This window comes from Dipodomys merriami, unplaced genomic scaffold (genome assembly GCF_024711535.1).
Source record: "Dipodomys merriami isolate MVZ:Mamm:240054 unplaced genomic scaffold, mDipMer1.0.p SCAF_2, whole genome shotgun sequence".
Classification (NCBI taxonomy): domain Eukaryota; kingdom Metazoa; phylum Chordata; class Mammalia; order Rodentia; family Heteromyidae; genus Dipodomys; species Dipodomys merriami.
The window spans coordinates 18,767,213-18,791,070 of record NW_027203381.1 but is presented as its reverse complement, the minus strand read 5'-3'; the positions used below and the strand labels follow the sequence as shown (position 1 = coordinate 18,791,070).

At 46.0% G+C, this 23,858-nt stretch overlaps 1 protein-coding gene across 4 annotated transcripts in view; it reads right to left on the bottom strand.

The window, feature by feature from the left end:
• Positions 1 to 11,721: 11,721 nt before the first annotated feature.
• The window catches only part of Dym (dymeclin), a 320,347-nt gene continuing 308,210 nt past the window's right edge, over positions 11,722 to 23,858 (bottom strand). For all 4 annotated transcript variants that reach the window (XM_070029178.1, XM_070029181.1, XM_070029180.1 and 1 more), the window contains one exon: positions 11,722 to 12,100. In XM_070029178.1, the coding sequence (XP_069885279.1) occupies positions 11,951 to 12,100 (150 nt within the window). In that variant the 3' untranslated portion in view covers positions 11,722 to 11,950. The remainder of the gene's footprint in view (positions 12,101 to 23,858) is intronic.

Sequence of the window (23,858 nt, the reverse complement as noted above, 5' to 3'; positions counted from 1 at the left end):
CAACTTCCTGGTGGCCTTTGGCAGCCATGCTGCGGTTCATCCCTGTATACCTCCCTTGCTTGCTCTCAAGGTCAAGACATCTTTTATTTCCAGCTCAAGGGGCTGTGCTGCCATATTCTGGGAGGTCCTCAGCTACTCTCCGGCCCTCCTTTGTGGTGGTCAACAGGCCTCTTCCCAGGCAAGAGCCATCCCACACAGAGGTAAACAGCCAGCAGCTGCGGGTACTGCTGGCTGGCAAGCCCTCGGGCAGGGACACCTCATTCCAGGGCCTAGCCTGACTCAACCTTCTTCCCCAGGGAGCTCCACCTGTGTGGCTGAGGGACAGTGGCAACGGAACCCAGCAGGCTCATCCACCACCCTCTGTGCACAGGGCTCCTCAAGCCTTCTCTGTGCTGGACACCTCCGCCCCATGGAAGAGGGCCTGGAAGTAGGGGTGGCCCATACCTGTGCTTTGCAAGTTTCTGAGCGCTGAGGGGCTCTGCAGTTACTTGTCCTCACCTGGGGAACTTGCGTCTGCTGTGGTTTTTATGCATGTCACCCTCCAGGTCTCTATCCCTCCTGTCACCTGGGCCATGCCAAGTGTCACTCCTGTCTGCTGTAGGATGAGGAAGACGGAGGGGAACTTGAAGCCCCAGGAGGAGTCAATAGGAAGTTCTAGCTGTGGGACCTTTAGGTCTCCAGGTCAAGGCTTGAGCTCAGCCACCACGCCCCAGGGAGGGGACACGCCCTTCCCTGCCTAATGGCAGGGCCTCTGGTGGACACAGCCATGAGCTCACCTCTCCTGGCTCCAGGCTGCAGCCTTGCCCACTGCTGGAGAATTCCATGACTCAGGTAAGAGGGGGCAGGGCCTGCCAAAGTCTCAGAGCCAAGGTTATGACATGTGACACACCACCAGCCTGGCAGCATCCTGGGAAGGTGACATCAGGACTAAGGGCACGGCCTCCCTCTGGCCTAGGGAGCTGGAGGAGCTTAGTAGAAAGCTCAAGTGCTCTGGGCTGAACTTTGGGACATAGTTGAAGTGTGACCTAGTACCCAGAGGCTTCTCAGAACCCTGAACAGCCTGTGTGCTGGGTCACTTGCTTGGAGCCCTGAACATTCTGCTACTCAAGGCTGCCATGATGTGAGGAAGCCCAATCATACGAAGAGGTTCCAGCCAATGCTTCATTGAGGGGACAGATGACAGCCAGGTCCCTCCTGAAGATACCTTTAGGACACTCTAGACTGGGCCGAGGCCTTGGCGTCATGGGCTCCTTGACCAGACACCCCTTTTCCTCTTATTCTTTTTTTTTTTTTTTTTTGCCTGTCATGGGGCTTGAACTCAGGACCTGGGCACTGTCCTTGAGTTTCTTTTGCTCAAGGCTAGTACTCTACCACTTGAGCCACACCACTTCTGGCCTTTCTGGTTTATGTGGTACTGAGGAATCAAACCCTGGGCTTCATGGATGCTAGGCAAGCATTCTACCACTAAGCCTCATTCCCGGCCCTAAGCCTTTTCCTTATGATTGAAAAATCAGTTCATCCCCAAAGTGTAATCCCAGAGTCCATTCCTGGAGTCTAGCATTGGCCCTCAGAAAGACACCTCAATGGACAGACAGACAATAGCAGATAAATAAGCAAGGTAAGTAATACTTGGGTGAAAGAAGCATCTGGAAGAAACAGGTAGATGAGCAAGTAGCTAGGGGGAAATTAAACTAGGAGCCTGTTAGGGTGGGCTGTGAGCACCCTTTTGGGGCTGAGAGACAGAGAGGAGGAGACTGGAGAGTGGGTGTCAGTGTGCACTAGGGGCAAAAAAATAAAACAGTTAAAAATGAAGATGTTGCCCAGTGCCAGTGGCTCATGCCTGTAATCCTACTTACCCAGGAAGCTGAGATCCAGAAGGTCATGGTTTCAAGTCAGCCCAAGGAAGAAACGTCTTCCAGATTCCATCCCCAAAATAACTAGCAAAAACCAGATATGGCTCAAGTAGTTGGGTACCATTCCTGAGACAGCAATCCAAGTAAACACTGAGGTCCTGGGTTCAAACCTGGGAACCACGGGGGTGGGGAGCAGGTGTGAGGGGGGAGAAACCAAATAGAGGCAAACTTGGGAATGGCATCTGGTGCTAGGGGCTGAATTTTATCTCCTACTTCATATACTGAAGTCTAGCCCCAGCACCTCAACTGCGACTGTCATGAAGGTAAGTGAGGTCTGTTCTAACTGGTGTCAGAAACACAGAGGAGACCTGGCAAGAAGGTGGCCACGGAGAGAGGCCCAGGGAAAAACCCACCCTGCTGCCACTTGCTGCTTCCGAAGTGTGAGTAAATGTGTTGTTGAAGCCAACTGGTTTGTGGGGGCACTTCCAGGGCAGCGTGAGCACTTGAATGCACCCTAGTTTCAAGGTGAGTTGATGTTGGGGCTGGAGACAGTGGTCTTGAACTGTCTAGTGCCCTCTGACTTGCCCTCCACCAGCCTCAGGTTCTCTGCACCAGCTGTGAAGTTGGCAGTGAACCCAATGTCCCTTAAAGAACCAGCTCCCACCCCCTAGGACATTGCCACAGCAAAGCCACCAAAGGTGCACATGTGTGTGCACACGCACGAATGTGTCATCCATTAAAATTCCAGTTTTACAAACTTGTTCTAAAATTGCCCAAAGGATATGGAAAATCGTTCTGCTTTGAAGATGTGTGTTGGGGAATGGCCGCCATAGGCAGCATCTGGCTTCCTGGTCCCTGGACCGAGGCTGTGGACCTGGGCGTCCTGGCTCACTGGTGGGTGGCTGGTTGGGGTGCTACCCCTGACCAGGACAGTTGGGGGCTGGGTGGAAGACCTATCTTCCCAAGAACCCCCACCCCACTCGCCTGCTGCCACCAGATGCTCAGTGTCCCCAGTCCCCAGACTAGGAGGTTCACCTCAGCCCCTACCGGGCCCCCTGGTGCCCACCCTTCTCAGAGCAAAGCCTTTCTCCCTCGTGCAGGGGGAAACTGAGCAGCATGGGCCATGAGGGCCAGGTCCTTCTCGAATACTCTGGTCTCCTGTCTGGATGGCAGGAACTTCAGACACCTAAAGGGATGGTGGCCATGTTGGCTAGTGGGTTGTCTCTTGTCTGGCAGCCAGGTGGCATGGCTGTGGCTACGCTTCAGGAATCCAGGGAGGCGGATCACGGGCTGGACTGGCCCAGAATGGCTTTCCAAAGGAGACTGGGTTTAAATAGGGTAAGGTGCCAGGATATGAACCCAAGACCGTCCTGCCAGGTTCCGGAGGGCTCCAGGCTCAGGTGCCTCCTCCCAGTCAGGAGCAGCACTGTTTTTGGCAGCTTGGTGTGTGTGTGTGGGGCGCTGCTGGACACCTGGCATCTTCCATGGTGTCTTTATTGCCTTGACCCTCAGGCCTGCCATCCTCCTTACACTGGGGAGCGATGGCTCAGAGATGTCTGGTGACAGGCTTGGGTCCACAAAGTGGCCAAGGGGCAGCTGCGAGGCCAGCTTCTCACAGGGGCAGGGGAGCCATATGAATGTCTGCTGGGAGCAGTGTCCCTTGAGGAGGCCAAGTGTGGGGGTGCTGGCTGCTCCCCTTGGAACCTGAGACCCCAGCCCTTGCTCTCAGGTCACTTCATCCCACATGTTCATTGGAGCCCTTACAGGTGCCAGTGTGGTGACAAGGACTCTGGGGTTGGCAGCTCACAGCTGGGCTGATTAAGACAACTTCTGGGCCAGGCTTAATGGGCAACAGAAACCAGCTGGGGAGATTGGCAGGGGCTAAGGGTTCTAGACAGGGAGTCCAGAGGTAGCTGGAGGGTCTTGGGGACTAAAATCTGACCCTTCCCTCAGTAGTTTCCTGACCAGCCCTGATCCACACCCCTTATCCCCTTTCCCCGGTCAGCATGAAGAGGCTGGAAGCCCATGAAGTGGCGAGGCCCAGCGCTGAGCCCCACTCCCCCGCCCCCAGGCTGAGGGCTTCCCTGTACTGTCCCCAGATGGTTCCTGAGTCCCTCAGCCAGGCCTATGGGCCCCTCAGAGCCAGGCTGGGCTTGGGCAGGAGGCTGGGCTAGGCAAAGACAGATGTTTCCAGTTTGGGGGCCTGGGTTGTCATAAGTTGTTTGTTCCTACCAAGCCCTGTTTCCTATTAAGTGGACTCTAGAAGGAGAAGCAGCCAGTGAGTGTGTGCATGTGTGCACATGTGCATGCGCATATGTGTATGTACGTGTGTGGGTATATGTACATATATGTACACACAGGTGCACAGTGGCTTGAACACATAAGTATGGGCATGAGTCCGTGTGTGTGTAGCTCTTGAGAATTAAATGGGGTCATTTAGTGACCAGGGATGCTGTGACTAAACCCACCTGAATGCAGACCATCCTTGAGCCTGGGAGAGCTCTGGATGGGAATTCCCATTACATCCCTGGCTCTGGCCTTGCCTCTGTCCCTGAGCAAATGAGGCCCACTACCCTGCCTTCCTTCCTTCTTTCTGCAAGAACCTAACCGGTAGATTCCACCAGTCACTCTCTTCCACACTGGTGAGCCAGCTTGGCTCCAGATCCTGACTAGTTTGCTGGATGAGGGGCCGTTTTGCCAACTGTGGCTTGGGAGCAGCTCTATGAGCAGTGGGAACAGGGCTGGGCATGGAGATTTGAGGAGACCTCCAGGAGAGGAGCCCCACTTCTAACCTCTGTTCTGGATGAGACCATGCCTTGATGTGACACTGGGAACAGTGGCAGTTTTTCTATGGGTTTCATGTACTGTTTTTATTTTTAAATTTTGAGATGGTTGCTTAAATGACTGATTTGCAACCTACTTTTCTAACATGAAATTAGCAACATACACTTCTAAGCATAGTTTTAGTTGCAGCTCCATCTTGTGTGTGTGTGTGTGTGTGTGTGTGTGTGTGTACGTGCATACACGTGCCAGTCCTAGGGCCTAAGCACTGTCCCTGAGTTTTTGTGCTCAAGGCTAGTGTTCTACCACTTGAGTCACAGCTTCATTTCCAGCTTTTTGATGGTTAATTGGAGGTAAGAGTATCACAGATTGGCTTTGAACTTTGATTCACAGATCTCAGCCTCCTGATTAGTTGGGTTTACAGTTATGAGCTTTCTATTAATTATTTTTATTTTTGACAGTCCTGGGGCTTGAACCCAGCCTGGATACCATCCCTGAGCTTCTTTTTGCTCAATGCTAGCACTCTACCACTTGAGCCACAGTGCCACTTCCGGCTTTTTCTGCTTATGTGATGCTGAGGAATTCAACCCAGGATCTCATACTTGCAAGGCAAGCACTCTACCACTGAGCCACCTTCCCTGCTCTTCCATTAATTTTTATATGTACTATGTTTATTATTATCCAGTTCAAAATATTTCAAACATCCTTTGTGATTTCTTCTTTGCTAGATAGGTTCAGAAATCAAAATCCAAACATGAGGATTATAAAATTACTTTTTATTTTTATTTTTTGTCGGTCATAGGGCCTGAACTCTGGGCCTAGGCGTTGTCCCTCAGCTCTTCAGCTCAAGGCGAGTGCTCTATCACTAGAGCCATAGCACCACTTGCGGCTTTTTCTGCTTATGTGGTACTGAGGAATTGAACCCAGGTCCTCATGCATGCAAGGCAGTACTCTACCACTGAGCCACCTTTCCAGCCCTCTAAAATTATTTTTAGTAACTGATTTCCAGTTTAATTATATGTATTTGGAGAATATATTTTCTTTTAATTCTTTTGGAGCTTGATGAGAGTTTTACAGCCTAACATTTTAAAGTAAGTACATTTACGTTATAGAAGTATAATAATGAATGAAGTATCTTACATATATCTATTTGGCCAGGTTTGGTAACTGTATTGCTTAAATCTTCAACGTCTTGACTTTTTTTTGGTCGGTCGTGGGGCTTGAACTCTGGGTCTGGGCGCTGTCCCTGCGCTCTTCAGTTCAAGGCAAGCGTTCTACCTCTTGAGCCACAGCGCCACTTCCGGTTTTTTCTAGTGGTTTATTGGAGATCAGAGTCTCATGGACTTTTCTACCCAGGCTGGCTTTGAACCGTGATTCTCAGATCTCAGCCTCCTGAGTAGCTAGGATTACAGGTATGAGCCACCGGCACCCGGCTAATGTCTTGACTTTTGTATTAAATTTAAATGACTAAAATAGGCCCGTTAAAATCTTGCTGATTATGTATTTGCCTATATTCCTTACCTCTATCAATTTTTTTTTTATATTTTGAAATATCACTGAAGACCTGTAAACTTAGGATTGTTACACTCACTAGAAATTTGAGTTTAGAGTCAATTTCTTCCAGCACTTGTTTCCCATTGTTTGTGCTGTGGCTCATGTAGGCATAGACTGCTATTATCTAGGCCACGAGAAGATGGGGAGAGCCTGAGGCTCTCAATACTGAGTTTAGGGACTCAATACTGAGTTTTGGAGTTTTCAGTCATTTATTTAACTATCCCATTCTGCCCTTTTGAAATTCTAACTACAACCTGGAATAAATCTATTTGTGTCCTTTCCATCTCAGCTATGTTTTCTCTTCTTTGACTCTGTTCTGCCACCTCCTGAAATTTTCTTATCCTTGTTCAGTTATGTCCAACCTGCTCTTAAGTCTACCCAAAGAATGATTCCCAATTCTTGTTTTTTCAGTTCTACAATTTTCATCTTGGTCTCTGCTGAGATTCTTGGCCGTGCATTCAGGTTCTGAACAGTAAGAATTGCTGCTTTAAATCTGCGAGTGACTTATTATCTAGAGTCCATCTGAGTTATTTCTGTTGTCTATTTTCTTTTCTCCTGGTGTTTTCTGTTCTTCTCCCATACCTGGGTACTTCTAATTGCAAAGGTGTGGAAACCACTCAAGCTATGCAGCTGTGTCCTCTTTCCTGAGGTTTTACATATGCTGTAACACTGGGTGCCAGGGCTCTGGTTCCATCTCAGTGAACATGCGGGCACTGTGGTAGGGTAGGACTCCAGATGACTATCCAAGGTTTAGTCTTAAGACAGCCACTTCAGATGGGCCCTCCAGCTGAGGACAACTTGACAATCTGACCAAAACACTTATACCAGAATGCTTGAAAACATCTCAGAGTCAATAGGACTGTGAAGTATCGCTCTTCCTGGTGTATGGGGCTGTGCTGTGGTTTTAGCCTTTGTGCTCTCCAAAACTGGTATTAAAATTGCACTGTAGGCCAGGCACTGGTGGCTTATACCTGTAATCCTAGCTACTCAGGAGGCTGAGATCTGAAGATCATAGTTCAAAGCCAGCCAGACAGGAGAGTCCATGAGACTCTTATCTCCAATTAACTACCAGAAAACCAGAAATAGCACTGTGGCTCAAAGTGGTAGAGTGCTAGTCTTGAGCAAAAAAGCTTAGAGACAGTGCCCACATCCTGAGTTCAAGCCCCATGACTGACTGCCCCCCACCCCCACCAGTCCACTCTAATAGTATGAAGAGGGCTCACAGACACATTTAGTGACTTAAAAAAAAATGATTTTTGGGGGCTGGGAAGGTGGCTTAGTGGAAGAGTGCTTGCCTCACATGCACGAGGCCCTGGGTTTGATTCCTCAGCACCACATAAGCAGAAAAAGCCGGAAGTGGTGTTATGATTCAAGTGGTAGAGCGCTAGCCTTGAGCTGAAGAGCTGAGGGACAGCTCAGGCCCAGAGTTCAGGCCCCACGACTCTCCTACCCTCTCTGCCGTGGGATGAGGACGCAGCAAGGGGCCTCGTCAGGCGCTGGCGTCTCCACAGAGGCCTCCCAAGCTCCAAACTGAGAAAGAAATTATTTTTTAAAAATAAATTGCCAGTATGTATTTTGTTACAATAGCATAGGACATATGGAATAGAAGCGTCTGGGGCTTTTGCTACTTCTTGAGGCTGTGTCTGAACAGCTGGCACTTGATGTTCCTGTCTAGTCAGATCAGAGGGGTGACAGTTACTAGTGAATCTGCTTTAGGGGGGACCCTGAATAGCTGTACTCCAATGAGATGAAATTTTATGCTTTATAAACTCTTACTTTCCCCCAGGTATCAGGGCTTGAACTCAGAGCTTTGTACCTTTTTTTTTGTCCCCCAATCACGGGCTTGAACTCAGGGCCTAGGCACTGACTCTGAGCTCTTTTGCTCAAAGCTATTACCACTTGGAGCCACAGTGATACTTCTGGTTTTTGAGTGGTTAATTGGAGACAAGAGTCTCAGAGGAACTTTTCTGCCCAGGATGGCTTTGAACTTCCATCCTCAGATATCAGCCTCCTGAGTAGCTAGGATTACAGGCTTGAGTTACTGGTACCCAGTGCCCTTGTACTCTTGATTGATCAGCTTACTTGCTTATCACTAGCCCTCTACCATTTGAGCCACCTCTAGGCTTTCTTTTTGCTGGTGAATTTGGAGATGGAATCTCTCAGACTTTTCTGCCTGGTCTGGTTGCATACCTCAGTCCTCTGTCCTGAGTAGTTAGGATTACAGGTTTAAGCCACTGGCATCTGGCTTGGAGCACATTCTTTAAAAAAATCAATGCTATAATCACCTTGGAAGGGAAAGTCAGGACTGGCAGGTACCATCCTGATAAGAAGAGATGGAGAAATCTTCCCCTAAGTAAAGGAACCTCACAATCTCCCTACTACTGACCACTACACTAGCCAGGCAATAATGACTGGCTTTTCCTGACCAGATTGCTCCCCTCAAGTGATGACAATAATACTTTCTCCAGCTTTCCCCTCCCTAAAACCAGGACTGAGATGAGATTCAATCAGGTGGCGTCTCTCTCAGTCCTTAGTCTCATCCTTTTACTCTGTAATTGGTTCGTGTTTGTATCCCAAAGATGAACAGAAGTGCTTGCTTTTTCTCTTCCCCTGGTATGCCTGTGCTGTGTAATCAATCTCCTTCTTCTGTTCTATTACTTATCTCTTTCTTTCTCATGTTGCGGGGAGCAGCTGTGGAACCCCTGGAGGTGGGCCGAGGACCTACAACTCTGGTTTCAATATCATATTTGAACAGGAGCCTACCTAAAATGGTGACAACATTATATTTTACCTTTGATAAATAAATTGCCAATTGCTAGATTAAAAAAAAATAATGCTGTAATAGAACCTTTTGCATTGTACATATTGCAATAACAGCTTCATATCTTGAGTACAAATCAGATGTTAACTTCCTGCCTGATCCTGTGCTACTTCATTTTATAAGTTTTTACTTCATATAAAACAAAGTTAAGCAAATTAATACTCAGAATTAATGCAAGCATCATTTTATATGATCATATGCACATAGCTATTGAGCCTTTGTGATCCTTTCCTAAGAATATCCTCCTTTGGTCTCACTGTGTGAATGTTTATGGAGTCCTGTTTAATTTATCATGTCCAAGTGTAGTTTTTTTGGTCTTTTACTATCCATTGGGTTTACTTGCAATTTATGGGCACATTATCATGATTATAAATGAGGGAAAACATGCAGCCTATGTTTCTTTAGGTCTGGCTTGCTTTGCTTAATATAATTTTTTCTAAGTCTTTCCATTTTCTTACAAATGTGGCAATGTCCCTTTTGTCTGGTATGTAAGTTATCTGATTTGGGGAAGGGATGGGGAAGCACAGAATGGTGGGACAAAGGGTGAACTAATTCAGCAGTGATACTCATTAGACACTATGTTGAAAATGAACTATACAACTTGGGGGGTTGGGGAATCTGGAGGGAAAATGAGGAAAGAGGTGACATTGTTCAAAAGAGAAAAGTATTCAATATCTGACTTATATAACTGTAACCCCTCTGTACATCACCTTTACAATAAAATTAAAGAATTAATACAGGTATAATTCAAGCTTTTTGCTTAAAACTTATGGTTGCATAATGTATCTTTCTCTCAAATCAGGAAGAAAGCCATGTGGCTGTGCAGAGATGAGGTAGTGATATAGGCAGCGGGGCCTCAGTTATGGTAGGAGGAGCTGGTAGGACCTCAGCTGGAAACGTTACAGACCTGTGAGCTGCTGTGGGGGAGGGAGGGAGTGTGAGAGGGAAGGGCTGAGCCAGGGGGTGCGGCATCTCTCCATCAGCGTTTCTTAGTTCTTAGCCCTCATCAAGATGACTGGACTTATGGGGACTTTATTTTCTCTTGGCACAAGAACTGACAGTCTTGAAGCCCTCTGATGTTCCCTGGCCTACCCAGCCCCTAGACTAGGGATGTCCCCTAGGCAAACAGTCCTGTGGTCCTACCACAGACTCTGCTTAACATGATGCTTAATGGGTTTCTTTGTTTTAAAGACAGTAATGCATTGCAAACTGATTAAAGCTGTAAATAATTTTCCCACATAGAAGCAAGCACAATTGCTACCTGAATGATAATCAAGTCATTCTACCTGCATATCACCTCTCCCTAAAGCTGGACTGAGATGCTGAGGCAGAGGAAAGAAGCTCTGTAGGTGAGATTCCAGGTGAACCAGCCATTCCTGGGGCAGAGAGGGCTCGACAGGTTGAGCACTGGAGTGGCAGTGGGCAAGCTACACTTGCCGGGCACCCAGCCCACCAGGGAAGAGCCTTCCCACAGTCATCTGGCCTCAGGATTCTCTTCCTTCATTCCAGATGAGGATAAGGAAACCGTCAATCTACCCTGAAAGCCCAAGGAAAACAGCTCCATGTGGCGTTTCTGTGGGTAAACCACTCAGGTATGCAATGGGGTTTGAACTCATGGCCTTGTGTCTGCTGTTACTTGAGCCACACCCCAATCCTTTCTGCTTACATTCTGCCCTTGCTGAGTTAGATCATCACCAATCTTCTTATTTATACTTCACATAGCTAGAATGACATATGTGCACACCATGACCAGTTATTGGTTGAGATGGGGTCTCCCTAACTTTTTGTTTGGTCTGACCTTGAACTATGCCTCAATCTCTACCTCTTGAGCATGTAAGCCACTGTGCCCAGCCATGGCATTTACAACACACAGGGTAACTGGTGATATGGCAGGCTAAAATGACTCTACCCTGAGTTCCAGGGCACAAGGACAGGCTGAAAGGCTGGTTCTGATGGACTAACGACAGCAGTTTTACTTAGCTGCCCAGCCTCACCTGGATTACACAGTTGCTATACAGAAAACTGTGCATCTTTGGGAATGAAACTCTGTTCCTCATCCATCCGGTTGGGGAGGGGCTGGCCAGAGAGACAATGGGTATGTGGGGGGAGGTGATTTGAAAGGATGCTTTCATGGGCTCTGCTCAGTGCAACCCAGTGGTGGGCGGCCATGTGTCCTTCAAGGAAACTCCTCCCTTGCTCAGGGACCAAACGGTGGGTCTCACGTGATGTTTTAAAACTCAGAAATAAGGAGAAAACCACCTTTCTCATCTCATACAGAATAAAGTGTTAATAAGCCAGTCTCTTTTTTGCTCCTATGAACTTGCCTGAAGAAAAAGGATTGCTTTCAGAATTGTCTTGCTTTCCCCCATGATTATCCAGAATAACTTAATTTGTGCTCAACTCCAACTGAATTCCAGTCTTAGCTCATAGGCCAAATCTCCCCCCACAAACAGCCATTTTTTTCCTTTCTGAAAGAGAAGATAAAGAGGCAAACACAGGCAGGCAGGCAGGTGCCCGTGCGCACGTGCGCGCGCGCACACACACACACACACACACACACACACACACACACATACAGAAAACCTTAAATCGGAAAATTTTAGACATGCACAAAAATTGTGTACTATTGATATGTTATCCTGATGTCTAAGGTATGAGGATCCTGGGAAAATTCTAGATTTTTGGTTAATAAATAAAAGTGCTTATCAAATAGCAAGTTTTTACATTTATTATGTGCACCCCTCCTCCCCTGCACTAAACTCTAAGCTGAGTGATCTACTGCCAACTGGTACCAATCGCCAAGTTGAAGTGTGTGAGGGAACACGCTGTGTGATTCTCTCCAGTTGAAGACACACTGGGCAATGTATTTGCTTCTCTTTCCTAGCAAGAAGCTATCTAGCAGGGCTATTTGGCTGGAGGGTGGGTCTGGGCACCTGCTGCCTCAGTCGGAGTCCATCGTGAACAGCTGGATGTCCTGTGGATTCCAGTACAGGCCTACAGCTGAATTGTAGACCAGAGACCAGACGTAGGGGATGAAAAACTCCTCAGGCTGCTCTTCTTCCACATATTTGAATTTCAGTTCTGGGAATTTCTGCAAGGAGAAGAATATGATTTTATCCACACCCAAGCAAAAGCAGTGGAGTTTGTATGGGAGCCCCTATAAGCCTTTAAAATATTTATCCTGGGAGAATGCAAATTATCTGTGGCCAGCGTGAATGACACACAGAGTCAGTTGATGTCATTTTGCTGATTAGGTTCCAAATGGGTGAGGTAAGATGAGACATCACAGTGGCCCCTGCTTTGTGGCACAGGCAAATCTTGAGAGTTCAACACTAAGGAATGGATCTTCTTGAGAAACACTGTACTCAGGGTTGAGTCATTTGGATATAGGGACTTCCCCCTCCCAAGTCCTGAACCTTGAGACAAAGGTGTAGGTACTAGTCACGGCTCTTTAGAGCCTCGCCTCACTTTATCCTCCTCAAGGTCTGGACAGTGCAGGAGAGGCTGCATTCCCTCTACACACACTTGCAGTGTGCTGGAGGTGCACTTCAGCCCAACCTGACACGAGTGAGCAGTTTAGCGGCCTGAGATTGCACTACAGTACGGTACGTCACTAGAATTTTGATCTGGATTCTAACTTTACTCTTGATCTTTCCTCTGGCTGGGACAGAGGGAGATTCTCCTTCCAGAAGCCAGTGGAACAATAGGCATCTACTAAACCACTCAGGTCTCTTTTCTGGGTTAAGGTGGCTCTGGCAGGATTAGACTGCAAGGTTGGTGACTTTATTACCAGGTGGGTGTGGAGAGCAGGGCAAGCCAGGGTCCTAGGAGGTAGGATGTTGAGAGAGGAAGAACTGAAAGAGGGAGAAGGGAGGCACTAGGTACACCATGCACATGCATCCACAGGAACATATATCCTCTTACACTAGAAGGCCACAGATGAAGGCAGAGACATTAAAATGCAATTGGAGGTGGAAATAAGAATGTCCATCCAGGGACATATTTGGGGGTTTTCTTGTGCAGGCTGTGGGAGGAGACATGAGGCAATTTACACAGGACTGTTGTCTGTACATCTGAGGAGGCAGGAATGGGAAATAAAAGTAAAAAGTAGGGAAATATAGTATGCTTCAAACTTCTCTTGAAGGAATGCCTACAGGCAAGAGCTATTACTAAGTTTATGGCTAGTACTAAGTTTACCTGGTGACTCCCCTGTTCAAAAGAACAAGGAGTTAAACACTGCCCTGAAATCCTGCAGAGACAGGCACAGAATTGCACTTGGTACCCCAATGATCCTTTTTATCAACTGGTTAAATCTATCCTGTGGAAAGGATTAGACTATAATCCATCCTGCCTTCTATAAAGGCACCAGGGGGACACTGGCCAGCAATGACCATGGCTTCTAGATATTGTAGGCAAAAATCTAAGGGAATATGATGTTCAGAATAGCAAGAACATCCTATGCATAGTATGTAACAGTACATAAGGATATAATAGTATAAGCTATCTGTCAATAGCAGATACATGCAGATATTGTTATGAAGTTATTCTTCAAGCTGATCAATGATTATTTCTATAGAAGCTCTCTATAAAAACCTAGTAAGTCTGAGATTATAGCTAAGCTATTCATAGCTAATATAATTATCTACATTTAGCAGGCATATTCAAATACTTTACATACAGTTTCTCATTTAATCTTTGAAATAACTGGAACAAGAACTCAGAAAAGCAGGTAGTTTTAGCCCCATCTGTTTTCATTCACTTATTCATTCTTCAGATATTTCCTGAGTGCCAAGTACTGTAGTAAGCACAGGGTCTGAAGAATTGCCTCTGTTCTTGTCTTCCAGGTAGGCTTGATTAACAAGGGGAACGGTCCTAAGGGGAGTTTATGGTAATGGCAATGGGAACAGAGGATCACTTCTAAGTATGCAACATTAAAATCATGATCCAGGTATCTGCAACTTTTCCACCAGATTAGGTGGCACAGTCAGAAATATCCAAGATGAAGCCAGAGTTGAGGCAGTTAATCTTCTAAATGCATGGGGCTGGGTGGCTTCAGTGGCTGTGGCTGTCCTGGTTCTTCTGCTTGGAGCTCAGTGAGACAACCCAGCTAGGAGCTTACTTGACTGGAATGGTCACCATGTGGGATGTGCAAGGCATATCCCATTTCACCGATGAGTATCTGAGTAAAAACTGGTGCCTTCTGCTTACCACAATTGGGTCTTATTTTGGTTATCAATTTCTTTAATTGTATGCCACCCATCCCCTACCCTTGAATACAGACTCTAAGAAAATAGAAACCTTATGAGTACCTGAAATATCATTAACCACTGCTGAATTAAATGACTGAGTTAATAAATGGCTTTGTGTCTCTCTGCACAATAATTCTGCAACAGGGATTATTGACTCTGTTACAGAGATTAGAAGCAAAACTCAGTTGGGTGCCGGTGATTCATGCCTATAATCCTAGCTACTCAGGAGGCTGATATCTGAGGATCACAGTTCAAAGCTAACCTAGTCAGAAAACACACACAGACACACACACACACAGACACACAGACACACAGACACAGACACAGACACACACACACACAGACACACAGACACACACACACACACACACACACACACACACACACACACACACACACACACACACACACACACACACACACACACACACACACACACACACACACACACACACACACACACACACACACACACACACACACAAAGAAACAAGGCTCAACAAGGACAAGGACAACGTAAAAAGGCCCCCGCTAGGAAGTGTTGGAGTCTGAGGGATGAAGCCAGGCGTTTTCTCTTTCTCTGCTGCTGCTTCCAAGTGGCACTGGGGCCAAGATTCCATATCTTGCAAGGATTTCATCGTCCCTCTGCCAATAGTCACTTCATCTCCATACTTGAGTGTACTCAGGTTGAAATTCAGGCCTTGCTCTCTTGGTGGTTCAGGCTGGGATGGGAAAACCAGGCTGGGTAGTTTGGGGTATGCCATGGACTTTCTCTAGAACTCAGGTTCTTCACTTGATATAGAATGGGAGACCTCAGAGTGCCTTCCAATTCCAACTGGATGTGGCTTTTGGAGATGACAGTAGTAAAGTCTAAACATCTCCAGACCCTGATGCTGCCCTGCAGTCCAGCAGCCTTCACAGTGGGTAATGTAAGTCTCAGAAGTCTTAGGGGTCTTTAAGGCCAATTCTCCCAGCTGCTTTAACCAAGACAAAACATGAAGCCATTGAAGAGCTGCACTGTGGCTTGAAAGCACACAGATGAGTGGGCTGTGCTTCCAGCTTGGCCTCTGCCCATGCTGGCTATTTAAGGCCTGGTCCTTTCCAGATGGGGCTCCCAAACCACCATATCCCAAGTCTGTGGAGGAACTTCATAGCAAGCAGAGGCAGTACAACATGAACACAGAGTCACTGCTGGAAAGCTGCCTGGACACGTACACAGCACATGTGCATGACCCCGAGGCCACAGCACCAACTCCCTAGCACTGAGTGGTGAGCTCTTATTTCCTGGGTTGTCTGCTGGAAACTTTTCACCAGCACTTACAGGGTTCAGGAAGGGAATGAAGCACAAGCAGCAAGAAAAACAAGAGGCTGTTCTCTAGCTTGGCTGTACAAGGCTAACACTTGAAAGTGCAAGGTAAAGAGTTTCCTTTCTACTCCAATGAGTAGACCCATGTACCAGGATTATTCTGAAAAGGTAAACAATGAACATAAATCATATGAGTGTTCACAGTATTCAGCTAACGTGATGAACATGAACATAGCTGCTGCACGAGCTGGTCCCAGGTTGCATTTAATTGCCCCCCCCACCCCCTCCCAATTGACCTTCTGTCTCGCTGGTTATAGACTTGAATAGACATCCTTAAAACCATATGTTCCTCTGAGAAGTCTAAAAAGCCAAGGAAAAGATAGACAAAAGGTTTTACTTAGCACTAAGGACGCTAGGGACACATTTTGTCAGGACTCAGTCCAAGAAATGTCATGTCTGAAAGTCAAATCAACAACCCAGAAAAAGTCTCCCTTCTCTCTTTAGGTTCCTTTGCAAGCTGGGGAAGACAATAATGCCATCCCGTGGGGCTGGGGGGAGTCCAACTTCCTCACTCAGGAGAGCCTTCATCCCAGACACATCCAACACGCCCCTGGGCACTCCAGGGCCAGCCACAGGCCACACGGGCACTCCTAGGACTTCCCTGCCTTGCTTGTCTACTGTTTCTCACCAATACCTCCCATTACACTTCTCAGAACCAACCTTGTGAATTCCCACCAGGACCATTCCCTGGGCACTACTGGTGTCTAGGAATGCAGGGGAGGTGCTCAAGAAGGAGCAGAAGGTCCTGGTCTGCCAGTTAAGGCAGGAACTGGCACTGGCTAGCACAGACCAGGGGACTGGGTACCTCAGCTCATGAAGCTGTGGTGAAGCTCTGGCTTTTATTCCTCTCTCTCCAAGATCCTTGTCCTGTCATTTAGTCCAATACGGAGAGCAAACTCATCTCTGAAACATGGAGCTTGGTCTCAGTCCAAAGCTACTTACAACAATCCTGTTGTTTTGATTTCTGGAGCCAGAGGTAATGCTAGACTCTCAAGTGTGGCCAGAACGTTTTTATCAGCTCCAGCGAATCAACCTACCACAGTGGGACATCCGGACGCCCAGTGCAGAGACAAAGCAGAGGTCTGATCTGGCGGTAGAGACTTGGATATAATAAGCAGACCCAAACTCTACAGCCTGTCTTTGCTGTCAGTCATGTGATCTGGTGAAAACCCACAGGAAGTTCAGTGAGCAGATGTAGGGCACAACTGCAATAATTTTATTACCACAAAAGTTCAATGGAGATTTCCAGCTTCCACCTAAAGACTATACAGATAGTATCAGAAACTCTAGCAAGCACTTGGCATGGCTCCAGAAGGTTTAATAAAATTTAAAGCCAAATAGCGACATAGAACATTATATATATTTTTTCAGCCGATATAAAGCCTGTCAGTAGACAAGAGAAGGGTGGGCATTGGCAGTGAGGCAGCTGGGAAACTGCTGGAAGCTGGTGCAGGCCAGGATAGGTAGACCAGCTACTGCCCACAGTGTCTGCAGGGTTTGTAGTGGATAGCCCAGCTGAGATGAGCAGTAAAGTGGTTCAACAAGTCAGTCATAGCACAGCGAGGAAAGCCTTCTTCCCCCTTTCAAATCCAGAGGTAGATCACAGTGTGTGTGGATTACCCAGCCTCCTGTCCCCATCCTCTTGTCACCATCCTCCAGACCACTACTATGGAACGTCCAACTTCCCTTCATCTAATCTTCGGTGACTGTCACCTTCAGCCAGGTCCCTATGTCTAGGAGCTGCAGAGGAAAGAAAGGAGTGGTGCTGCCTGCTCACATAGGTGTAGGATGTAGTAGGACACAAGGTACAAGCAGGGAGCAGGACAAAGATGGGAAGAGGAGGGCACCCAAGGCTCTCTGCTGGCTAATAATGGGGGCTAGGAGGGTTTAGGACTTGGGTAGTACACTAGGAGAAATGATTATCCCACAAACTGGGAAGCATCTCTATTACCAACTCAGCTAGTTAATGGCTAAAACTGAAGCACACCTTCTGCCATTTGTAATGGAAAAAACTATAAATATATCAGAATATAAGCTCTGGTCTGTAATAATAGTGACAGAAATGCATTAGTTCTACTTTATATGACTACTTCTCTATTACTACTTATTAATATTATTATGTATTTATTTTTGTCAGTAATGGGCTTGAACTCAGGGCCTAGGCACTGTCCCTGAACTTCTTTGCTCAAGGCTAGTGCTCTTAATACTTTAAGCCATAGTACTACTTATGGTTTTCTTCAATTAAGGAGATGAAAATTTCACGGACTTTCCTGTCTAGGCTGGCTTCAAACTGTGATCTTCAGATCTCTGTCTCCTGAGTAGCTAGGATTATAGGAATGAGCCACTGGTGCCCAGCTATTTATTGATATCATCATTGCCAGTACTAGGGCTGGAACTCAGGTTCTCATACTCTCACTCACCTTTGCTTGTTCATAGCTGGCACTCTATCACTTGAGTCATACTTTCAGTCTGCCTACTCCCCTCCCCCAACCATGAGCTGGTCCTGGGGCTTGCACTCAGAGCTTGGGTGCTATCCCTGAGCTTTTTTGCTCAAGGCTAGCCCTCTACTGCTTGAGCCAAAGCTCTGCTTCTTGCTTTTCGCTAATCAACTGGAGATTAAGAGTCTTTCTGATTTATCTGTCTAGGCTGGCTTTGAACTATGATCCTCAGATCTCAGCTTTCTGAGTAGCTAGGATTATAGGCATGAGCTCTAGCCTGCCTTTTTGTTGTTTAAATGAAAATGGAATTTGTAAGCTTTTCTGCTATGGCTGGCTTGGAACTGCGATCCTCAGATCTCAGTCTCCTGAGTAGTTAGGTCTATAGGCGTGAGCTCTGGTGCCTGGCTATTATTGAGACACTGTCTTGACATGTCACCCAGGCTGGCTTCAAAATCCTGAGCTCAAGTAATCTTTCTGCCTCAGCTTCATATCACTGCACTGTGATGTGAATTCGCCTAAAAATAAATGTTCTTTAACCCTTCTGTACATCACACTTATAATAGCAATACAAAAATTAAAAAAGAAAAAAAATGTAGGACTAAATGCAAAATAGAAAACTGTAACAGTCAAACGATACAGTCATGTGTATATCTTCAGGAAGGTGGGGGAGGGCACAGAACTTGAGGGAAAAAGGTACAGCAGTGGAGCTCACTGGACACTGATGAAAGTGAACTATATACCTCATGGGTTGAGACCGGTGGGAGGAACTGGGAGAGAATGACTCATGTTAAATGTAACCCCTCTATACATTACCTCTATAATAACAATAAAGCAAATTTAAAAAAGAAATGTAAACTAAGAAATACAAATATTTCTTTGTATTTCTTATTTAAAGAATCAAGAAGCCCAAAATGAGGGTGGCTCAGAAGATATCCAAGAATGTGGTGGCTGGCCATGCACTGGCTTTCTGAGAACAAAATTAGCTGTGAGGGACAGCCATAAAGTTAGCAGACATAGTCCTGAAAGCTCAGGCCACCTGGAGCTCAGAAAATGGTTTCACCACTTCTGAGTGTCTACAAGTAATAGAAATGGCCTCCATAACTGGGGTAAAAAGAAAAGTATGAAGGATAGAGCATATGGCTGAAATTTACTCATGTAACACCTCTCTACAAACCTATTATCATATCACCAGCCAGAAGTTGAGCAAATGTTCCCGTTAAGCCTGCTCTTCCTCAGGCCAGGAGCCTATGGAAAGGAATGACTCTGCTTTGTCTTCAGTTCTCTATGTCTCTCTTTTCTAGGGGCTGGTAGGGAACTTGGACAGGAAGAAGGTCAGGCCCTCTAGCTGCAGAGAGTGCTTCTGAGGAGACTTGATCTGTGCTGGGACCCTCATGATCAAGGAGGCTGCTGGCTCAGTTGTGAGGTATGGCTAGCAGCTGGAGATAAGGCTAGAAAGTAGGAGTGCAGGTATCCCCAAATGTTGGGATGAGAAGTCTGCTCATTCAGTAAGCCTGATGTAGAGAACAACCATGGATACGTATTTATAATTAAAATTTATTAGCTGAAGCTGCCACTGTACAAATCCCTTATAAATACTGAACTGCATCCTCTGACAAATCCAACTCAGGAGGCTGGACGGTGGAACATTTTGCTCCCAAATTCACTATCAAATTCACTGCCTGCTCTTCACCAGTGGGTTTCTAGTCACAAGGAGGACCCGGATGTCTGGTTCATGGTAGGTTCCCAGGAAAACAGTGTGTTTCTATAAGATATAATTCTTTTTTGTCGGTCGTGGGGCTTGAACTCTGGGCCTGGGCGCTGTCCCTCAGCTCTTCCGCTCAAGGCGAGCGCTCTACCACTTGAGCTACAGCACCACTTCCGGTTTTCTGGTGGTTTATTTGAGATAGGAGTCTCACGGTCTCTCCTGCCCGGGCTGGCTTTGAACCGCGATCCTCAGATCTCAGCCTCCTGAGTAGCTAGGATTACAGGCGTGAGCCACCAGCGCCTGGCTAAGATATAATTCTAACCACAACACAAGCTCCATGAGGGCAGGGATCCCAATAAAGGGTACACATTACTTTTGGACAACTCAGAGTTATACATAAAATAAAAAGTTGGGAAAATTGGGTCCTATATGCTAGTGAATTAGTGAAAAGAATTTAGTTATTTAGGAACAAATGAGTCATAGTAAGCCAATGGCATTGAAAAAACTAAATGCGCTGTATGATTTGAAACTTGGGAGACAACACAATAATCCTGACTTACTCATATTTATTTATTTGTTCTCTGTTTGTGTGGTACTGAGGCCATGGAGCTCAGAGCCTCCATGTTCTTGCTCTGCTTTCCTGCTCATGGCTGGTACTCTACCAACTGAGGCACACCTCCAGCTTGACATTTTGCTGATTAATTGGAGATGGAGTCTTGTGGACTTTTCTGCCCAGGTTTGCTCTGAACTGCAATCCTTTAGGTCTCAGCTTCTCATGGATTACAGGCATGAGCCACTGTCCCAACTCATAGTTATTACACATGATTTTGAGCAAGTATGGTCAAAATAAATCAATATATTAAAAGAAAATCCCAAACATTATGCAGCTCAGTTGACATGGAGAAACTCAGGCTCACATCACTGTCAGTTGTGCTTAAATTGTGTGTGATCTGTTGAGTGTTTGTGTCCCTTTCCTTGATTTTGTGAAAATACACCTCCCCAAAGAGCAAATGGTACCTTAAAAGCAAAGTAGAAGTGTTGAATTTAAATGATAAGGTGAAAATTTCAGATCTGTTGAAAGGTGGCATGCCTTTAGCTGAAGTTGGACAGCACAGTCATGAATGCTGTACATCCTGAGCATGTGAGGTTTTTCTTCAACATAGTCTCTTTAGAATCACGTACCTGCAGACTTCGTAGATCTGTACTTTAGTCTAACAGAGTAGTGGATTTCTCAAATTGCTGACTAGCTTAACACTGTGATAGTCTCTCCTAGGAAAATCTAGCACAGATAATGCTGATACACATGGTTACTGTTGTAGTCACCTGAAGCTAATTACAGAAAAGGAACTAAACCCCTTAACAAATGCATGAGTGATAGACAGGGGGATATACTACCGTTTGAAAGCAGGGCCTTGTGCTTGTCTAGGTAAGGAGTCTACTACTTGAGTCACACCCTTAACCCATTTTGCTTTTACTTTTGAGGTAAGGTCTTAAGCTCTTTGCCCACGGCCAGCCTTGTACTTTGATCTTCTGACCACTGTCTCTTACATAGCTGGGATTACAGGTATACGCCACAACATTTGTCTGATAAGTTCACTTTTCAGTGCCGCCCCCCCCCCTTTTTTTTGCTGGTCCTCTTAAGACTTCAACTTAGGACCTGTGCATTGTCTCGGAGCCTTTTCAGCTTAAGGCTAGTGCTCTACCATTTGAGCCACAGCTCCACTTCTGGCTTTTTGTGCTAGTTTATTGGAGATAACAGTCTCATGAACTTTCTTGCCCAGGGTGGCACTGAACTATGATCCTTAGATCTCAGCCTCCTGCATAGCTAGGATTACAGGTCTAAGCCACTGGTGCCTGGCTTGTCTTTTACCTTTGACTCTTGTCAAGGTTGAAGAAAAAAAAAGACAAACATGTGAGTACAAAATTTAAATTAAGCCCTTTATATCTGTGATAACCTTTCATTTTTTTGTCGGTTGTGGGGCTTGAACTTGGGCCTGGGCGCTGTCCCTGAGGTTTTTTTGTTTAAGGCTAGTACTGTACCACTTTGAGCGAGAGCGCTACTTCCAGTTTTTGAGTGGTTAATTAGAGATAAGAGTCCCACAAGGACTTTTCTGCCTGGGCTGGCTTTGAAATGCTATCCTCAGATCTCAGTTTCCTGAGTAGTTAGGATTACAGGTATGAGCCACCAGGGCCCAGCTTAACCTTTCTTTATGCTTTTTCCAGAAAAATTCTGACTTTGTCATGGCAGAGATGACTGTGCTGGGAGTTAGGTATGAAGAGCTATTTGGAAAATGGAGAGACAATGGAGGGACAAGGGCAGACAGAAGGTTTCAACCACCTCCCCCAGCCCAGACAGGTGTGTCACTAACTGGAGGAGAGTTAGGTAATGCTATCAGGTTGGAAACACAACCTTTGTTACAGTACTTCAAAGAGGTATCTAGAAGAGAATTCATACTCAGACAAATACGGAGCTATTTGGACAATACGAATGACTTTGGAAATTCTAGGGTTTAGGTTATAAGCAAACTTGACAGTTTTCAAGCCTCTAAGGGGTATTACTTACTATTAGGAAGTTATGTTGTGATTATTCTTACTTAACACAAAGTAAAAGCCAGTCTTTGGCTATTAACATTCCTTTACATATATTGTTTGGGAGAGGTTTGTTCACTGCTGATAGAACAATCCATTCCAGGAAGTATATGTGACTGCCAAGTATATTGTGACTGCCAAGGCAATGACACTTTCTTCAGTCTACTTATGTTCCCACTTTTTTTTTTTCTGATGCTTGCCTCTTCATCCCTGCATATTATTTCACACCTAATACTAGAGGTATGTACTCTGTCATTGAACTATACAGCCCTGTCTACTTACCCCTGAATCCTGAATTCTGAAAAAAACAAAAAACCCAAAACATTTTATCATTTAAAGGAGAGAGTTTACTCTTTGTATTTTTCATAGTGGTATTTCCTGGTGACCAAGCACAAAGCATGACAGGCTGAGCCAGACCTGTGGCTTCCCTGCCCAGTGAGACACTGTTATTCCAACATGTGTCATCAATGAATCAAAAACACATCATGTGATGTGTTTACTTCTTCACAGCCATGCAGACTGGCTTAATAAATGAGAACAACAACATGTAACAGTGAGTGTTTTGGGCCTTTGGCTAGTCTGGCCTATGACACAGACAGCCTGGGAATATGCTCACAGGGCCTGAGAACCAAGTGAAGGTGAGCAGGAAACAAACAGAAAAGGTGGCAAAAGTCATGCTTCCCAGTCTTGTTGATCCAAATTTTGCCAGAAGCTTCCTAGTTCCACTAGTATGTGAATCATTAATTATTTTAATGTTACTGCTGGTAACATAGAGATGATGATGATGATGATGATGATGATGATGATGATGATAGGAGATGGATCTGAATACAAAGTACTGTGAATTCTCTCTAACCCACAGTAGCAACACTCCTTGCTTTGAAGTTAAGAAATTGCAGGATTTTGCATAGCTATCTTCTGAACAGTTCTGTGCCTAACTTCAGTGTCCCCAAGCACAGGGGCTAACCAGGCAGACTGTTAACCACAGGATGGCAGAGTGTCTTGGATAGATAATCCGAATTTTTTTCTCTAGGGCAAAGGTTTCCTTGCAGTGAGACTGGGAAGACAGAGACCAGGGAAAGCCAAATATTGGCATGGCTGGGAGGATAAAGGTTTTCCTCTAGGTCTAAGAAGCATCCTGGGAAGGCTCACAGCAAATGAATGAACAGCAACAGCTGACTGACTGCAATGGCTTCCAATGCTAGCCAGTGGTGGCACTAGGCTGGCATAGCCACAGGGCACCATGTGGCTAGCTTGGGGAAGAAAGAGTAGGGAAAGAAGGAAAAAGTTGAAGGGAACTTTTGGTGTTTCTCATTCCACATCTGTCTCTTTGCCACCCCTGCTCCATTGGGACAACTTAGAGACTCAAAGGCCATGTGGAGTGCTCAGGGCTTTCTTTAGACCAGGGCTACCACAGACCATCTAAACAGATCATTAGAAGACAGGACATTTGGCTTGTCAATACTGTAGAAAATACTTCAAACGGGGCTGGGAAGGTGGCT